The sequence below is a fragment of the Psammomys obesus genome, unplaced genomic scaffold (assembly GCF_907164565.1).
Source record: "Psammomys obesus unplaced genomic scaffold, mPsaObe1.curated_primary_1811, whole genome shotgun sequence".
Lineage (NCBI taxonomy): Eukaryota > Metazoa > Chordata > Mammalia > Rodentia > Muridae > Psammomys > Psammomys obesus.
Genome location: NW_026596149.1, coordinates 10869248 through 10875415, shown reverse-complemented (window position 1 = coordinate 10875415; position 6168 = coordinate 10869248). Strand labels below are relative to the sequence as shown.

General features: G+C 50.0%; 1 protein-coding gene across 6 annotated transcripts in view; it reads right to left on the bottom strand.

Annotated features, from left to right (window-relative positions):
- Nucleotides 1–6168, bottom strand: part of Ccdc3 (coiled-coil domain containing 3) — a 171110-nt gene that overhangs the window by 89160 nt on the left and 75782 nt on the right. The window contains exon 1 of one of the 6 annotated variants that reach the window (XM_055593854.1): nucleotides 5260–5293. The exons of 3 other annotated variants lie outside the window; for them this stretch is intronic. Coding sequence is in view for 2 of the 3 variants with exons in the window: in XM_055593848.1 (XP_055449823.1) it covers nucleotides 2048–2421 (374 nt within the window). In the remaining variant the exon portion in view is untranslated. Of the gene's footprint in view, nucleotides 1–1488; nucleotides 1526–2047; nucleotides 2575–5259; nucleotides 5294–6168 lie in introns of those variants that run through there. 2 more of the 6 variants (XM_055593848.1, XM_055593849.1) reach the window with 2 other exon arrangements.

Sequence of the window (6168 nt, the reverse complement as noted above, 5' to 3'; positions counted from 1 at the left end):
ATAGATAGATAGATAGATAGATAGATAGATAGATAGATAGATAGATAATCAGGAAAAAAAAAAAGAGGTGAGAATTATACCCTAAGTGTTTCCATTTGAATTTGATATGTTCTACTTTCTCTGTTTCATGTGCTCAACCTTGGTACCCAACTAGGGTGGGAGGCTGAGGGAGGTTCGGGAGGTTCGGGAGGTTCGGGAGGTTGAATGTACATGGAGGAAATAAACCTCTGGGGTATGCCTTTGGGGCTGTACCCTGTTGTGGCCCCTTCCTATATTCCTTCTCTGCTTCCTGTTTGCCGGGGGGTGGACAGCTGCGGTGCCCTGCCTGCTTATAATCATCTGTGTAAGTGTACAGCGCCACACACCAATGCAATGAGCCCTCTGAAATGAGCCAAAATAACCCCCCTCCTGTTCATTTATCGACCACAGCTCGTGCGCAAGAGATGGAGGAAGAGGCCAGAACAACAGAGGAAGAATGCCTTGTATGCACTTACTAGCCTACTTCAAGGCAAGACAGCCCTATGGAAAAGTCTGTCACAGTAGTGTGTGGCTGTCTGTCTGTCTGTCTTAACTTTCTGCAAATAGGGTCATGAAAACAGATGAAAACATTGGCTGACCACTGCTCAGTCCCTGGGCCACACTGTGATTAAAAAAACAATAATAAGCAAGAATTCAACACTGCTCTTTTATTGAGCTTTTATCCAGTGGAAAATAAAGCACTGTCAAGTTGTTTTATAGCTGGGCTCTCAGTGTTTCCCCTAAATAAAAACATGAAAAGGCTGTTAGATTTCTCTCTATCAAGGAAAGGCACGCTCACAGCCTGGCTGACTTTATTCAGAAAGTATACTTTCCAGACAATTACAAAAAATAAAAAACAAACAAACAAAAAAAAAAAACTAATCTGGCTAAGCCGCTCAAGCCAACACAAAGCAGAACATGCATTCTAAACATAGCCTGCCTTCAATATGGAAAGCACATGTGGCCTTCAGCTTAAGGACGCCCCTCTGCGGAATTTACTGTTTTCTTTCTCAGGGGTTCCAGAATGGATTTGCAGCCCCCGGTCAGAATCACTCCCGAGAGCCTTGGTGCTGTTTAACAATTGGTAAGACAGGCTGTTACCGGTCCAACTTTGGACTGAAACACGGTCTTAAAACCTGGAGAAGAGTCTATGTCCGTGTCTCTCTCCGCTGTTCTATATCCATCCTAACTCAATTAGCAGCAACCCACGAACTTGGGGATCCACCTGCTCTTTTCTACGTGTGGTTTAGATTGAATTCAGGAGTCGATAGAATGAACGAGATTTGGGGGCAGATGCATTTCCTGTCGCTCACAGGCCACCCTCTGTGGAATGGCACAGGATCAGTGCTGTCTACAAGGGACCACCTGCCTGAGTCCCATCTGCACTCTTCAAAGCTTTGTGACCTGGGGCCCTTACCTTTCCCCGCGCCCCCAGCAGGCTTCCACCAAAGCTCTGCTAATTTGAATTACCTAGCAGCTGGCATGAGAGAGTGGAACGGGACATCTGGGCTGCTTTCTGGCACTGGAGTGGGTAGGAGAGGAGAGGAGAGAGTGGGTGATCAGGAAACGACAGGACTTTCCCAGGTGCTTCGGGTGCATCTATCACTGTTTGCGTCTCGCTTTTATCCAGGTGGGAACCGGTGAAGGGGAGGAGTGTTAGTGTGGGACTCACAGAATGGCTCAAACCCCACATTTGAGAAGTTCCAAGCTAGAACCCAACAACAGACTGCAAAGGTCACCTTTCTCAATGTCAGTCGGGTGGCTGGAAAGCACTTTGACACGAGGGGCTGAGGCAGGAAGATCCCCCGGGCAAAACAGGAAAAAAACAAAAACGGTCTCACAAACAAAAGCACTTTGACCTTTTTGCCTTTAACGCCCTGGTGTGCACAGAACTCCAAAGCCATCTCCGTATCTTAACCATCCTCGGCCAAAGGTGGTCAGGATCTTCTTAGAGGACAGAGCGAGGGAAACGGGCCCCCGGGGGCGCTCCTGACCTGCTGCATGGAACCCGCAGAGGGGCCAGGCTCACCTGACAAAGAAGAAATAGGAGTAGTCCTGGACCACGGTGTGGGAGTGACAGGAGAAGTAGCCCAGACCCGTGAGATTGAGCCGAGAGCCGGCGGGCACCTCCAGCATACTGCCCCACGCCTGGTCACACAGCATCTCCACCTCGGCGGAGTAGAAGAGCCCTTCCTCTCCAGCTTGGTACTGCCACGGCAGGTAGTTGTAGAGGCCGGGCACCTCGGGGTGCAGCGCCAGCACCTTGGCATACACGATGGTCTCGGCCAGCTCGGCGCGGCAGCCCTCGCTCAGGGGTCTCCACTCGGAGGGCAGCTGGCAGGCGCGCGCGGGCGCCGGGTGGGCTGCGAGGCACAGCGCGGCGAGCAGCAGCGGGAGCGGCATGCCGGCGGCTGCGCTCTAGCCTGGGCGCATGGCCCGCCCGGGTGCCGGCGGCGGCGGGGAGCGCGGGAGCCCTCGGTGCCCGCCTGCCTGCCCGCTCGCCCGGGAACCGCGGCCTGGGCGCTCGGCTGCGCGCGCTCCGGGGAGCTGGGTGCGCTGCTAGCTCTCGGGCCCTGAGCACCTTCGCCCCGCCACGCTTAAGAAGGGTCCTGAGGACGCGTCGGGACGGGCGGGGACTGGGGCGTGGACGGCGGCAGGGGCGGGGAGTCCGCCGGGCAGCCCTGCACGGCTCCCGGAGAAGCGGACCCGGCGCCCTGGGACTCCCAGGTGGCGGCGGGACATACGGACTCGGACTTGACCGCCAGACCCAGTTGGGTTTGCAGCGCACCGCCACAGGCTAGATCAGAGCGCGCCAGGTGTAAAGAGTTATTCCCTCCGCACGTGTCCCGCGACCACAGCTCTGATTTGCACCGTGGAGTGCTCCGCAGACGGCTCTAAGTCCAAGTGATTTAGAATCAAAGCACATAGAAAACAAATCTGATTTTATCTTCCCAGAACTTCGCGTAGAGTAATAACTATTTCCCTCTCTCCTCTCTCCCTCCCTTCCTCCTTCTCTTTCTCTTCCCTCTCTGCTCCCCCTCCCTTCCTCCTTCTCCTCTTTCTCTCTTCCTTCCTTTTCTCCCTTCTCGCCCTCGTCCCCTTCTCCTCGTCTCTCTTCCCCCTCTCTCATCTCTCTCTATCATGTACACACACAAACACACACAGTTACATCTCCATAAAGATTTGAACAGCCCCAGATTCTGAAAGTCCTACACCTAGGAAGCAAATTCATCAGTAAATTCAAAACAGCTTTTCCCTAGTCAGTGGGTGAAGTGGAAGAGGCCAAAATCCTCTAAAGTTCTCACTCTCCGTTGCCTGTGCTACTCTTGGTGTAGGGAGAATAAATCACAAGAGGGCTGAGGGTGTGGCTCAGGTACAAGAGTGCTTGCTGGGCATGCACGGCGCCCTGGGTTTGACCCCCAGCACTCAGCATTGGGCACTGTGGAATACACTCAGGACTTGGGAGATGGAGGCAAGAGGATCAAAAGTTCAGGGCTGTTCTCACCTACGTAGGGAGGCTTCGTAGAGAGTTTGAGTTCAGCATAGGCTAAAGAAAGTGTCTCCAGAAAGAAAGAAGAGAAAGAAAGAAAGAAAAAAAGAAAGAAAGAAAGAAAGAAAGAAAGAAAGAAAGAAAGAAAGAAAGAGAAAGAGAGGAAGAGAGGAAGAGAGAACAAAGAACATAAGAACACCTGCTCATTAATATATTAATCATATATTCCTGTTATGGATGTTATCCATGTGTCATTACTATACATATTTCATTTAATGAATGTTTAGAACAGATTTATAAGCAAAATTGCCCTTAAAATAGGTGATTATCGGTAGCATTTCACTTGGGGGTTTGCAGGTTTGGAAACAAGAACCCAGCTGCATTGTTCAAGGACCTAGAGAGAAGAGTTCCTAGGACAAGCTGGAAGAGACCACAGAGATGTGGAGATGAAAGTGTAAAGGCTGGGCCTCACCTCACTAGGCCCCCAGGTCTAGGAGTCCTGGCACTCTGGCTGGATGGTTTGGGATGGGTGCAGGTTTTGCCCAGTTTTGCCCAGCAGCTCTTACAAACAACCCCATGCAGAAGAGGATTAGAAGGAAGTCGGGAGAGAGGAAACCTGGGGAGGCCTTTGGATGTTTTCAGACAATAAAAAGGACTTCAGACAGGACTATCCAGTTGAAGGACTTGGAGAGCTTCAGAGCGTCATGAGCGTCACGTGAGCCTAGACTCTTTTAGGTGAGCCAATTAGGCTTTATTCTCACAAACCTTGTGGAAGCCCCAAAGCAGAAGGAAGTGTAAGAGAGAGGCCCTTCACAGGCCATAGATCTCCCTGTGTCAAATATTCGGCCTGAGACCTCAGCCAAGTTCCATTGGGGGGTGGGGGAGGAATCAGTCTTATACAACTATGCTCAATAAGGCCTCAACAAATTCTGTAGGAAAACCTTCATTATAGGCAAAGGAAACCCAGAGGACAGCAGTGCCAAGTATATGGATGACAAACGACTCTCTGTGGTTACCTGCCATGGGAAATACCAGACTTTCACACAATGAGTGGGGAAGTGACACTTGGAGCTAACATCAGAGGCTGCTTATCAGCACAACCCCATTGTCTCTCATTGGACATTTACACTGTGAACTTTCACAGGGTTACTGTATGAACCTGCTCCGGCTGTTGTAATGAAATTCCACAGGCTGGAGGCTTCCAAGGCAGAGATTTATCTCTCCCAGTTCTGGGGACTAAAAGTTCAGTATCTGGATGCCAAGACCAGTGTCTCCTAAGACCTTTGTCCCTGAAGTGTGTGTAAATGGCCATCTTGTATCCTTGCAGCAAAATGTAGCCTTTCCTCTGGGCTTTCCTGTTTCCCTCACCAGCCCAGTGGGTTAGAGTCCCCACCTCTGTCAACTCATCCAGCCTACATTACCCCCATAAAGGCCTTGTCCACATGCGGAGGTCAGAAGTCAGCTTTGGATGCCATCCTCACCTTCCACCTTGTTTAAGACAGGATTTCTTCACTGTTTGCCACTGAGTTTACCAGGCTAGCTGACCTATGAGTGCCCAAGGATTCTCTTGTCCCCATATCCCATGTCACCATAGGACTGTTGAGATTCCAGGCTTTCTGTGAGTTCTGAAGACCCAATCTCAGCTCTACACGTGTGCATGGCAAACATTTTCTTCAGGTCTCTCTCCCTAGACCTTTTGTCTTTATTTTTACAGATAGGGACCTTTAGACACAGGGAGGTTAAAGACTTACCAAACACACAAGAGCTAGAAACTGACAGGGTCAGGAGTCAAACCAGGTGAATCAGTCTCCTGAAGTACGCTCACTTTAAGTCAGTGCTCAAAGACACCAAAAGACAAAAAATAGACAATGATTTAAAGGTAGTCTCCCTATGTTATAACTTATGCAGACAAGATAATTTAAAGGTTTTTCTTTTAAGTTTCATCTTCAAGTGGCTCGAAGGCCTGGCTGGATAAGATTTGTCTGACTCCAATCACCTTAAAGCCTCGACTTTTCTTTTCCTTTAGACAAGTCAATAAATAAACAGCTGTAGGCCTGGCTAATTTCTCTTTTCTTAGAAACTCAAGAGAATCAAAGCTCTTCCAATATCACCCAAACCATCTTCTCCTGAAGCCCCTCCCAGAGATTGTCCTCGCGGACTCTAAGACAGGTCAGTTACTATTTTCTTCTCTATAGGATCTGGCAAAGAGCTGTCCTCATTTGTTTTCTCTTCCTGATGGGGCTGCTGATATGTTCCCTGGTGATCTGCTGATCTCAGGAAAACAAGACCCTCAAGACCACAAGACATAAGAAATGAAAGTTCCACGCGTTGTTGGGTTTTATGACGAGGCAAGCCATTTTTGCCCATTGACTACAAGACCCATCAATTGTGTCTGCATGTAAGGCTGAGATGACATCCGGCCGTTTCAGGGCCTTGACTGTCAACTGACCCGATAGCTGACTGAGTCTTCCTCAGTCCCTCACACCTTTCAGAGTTTGTTGGGGCGTTTCTAGGTGATGGCACACGTGATAAGACCAGTTAATTTTGTGGCCGTGAGCCCATTGCCGTGAAGGGAGCGATAGGACACACTGATCAGAACTGGTGCTCTGGGAAATGCCATGATGACAGGGTGTTCTCAGAAGCCATTGATGGTGTCACTG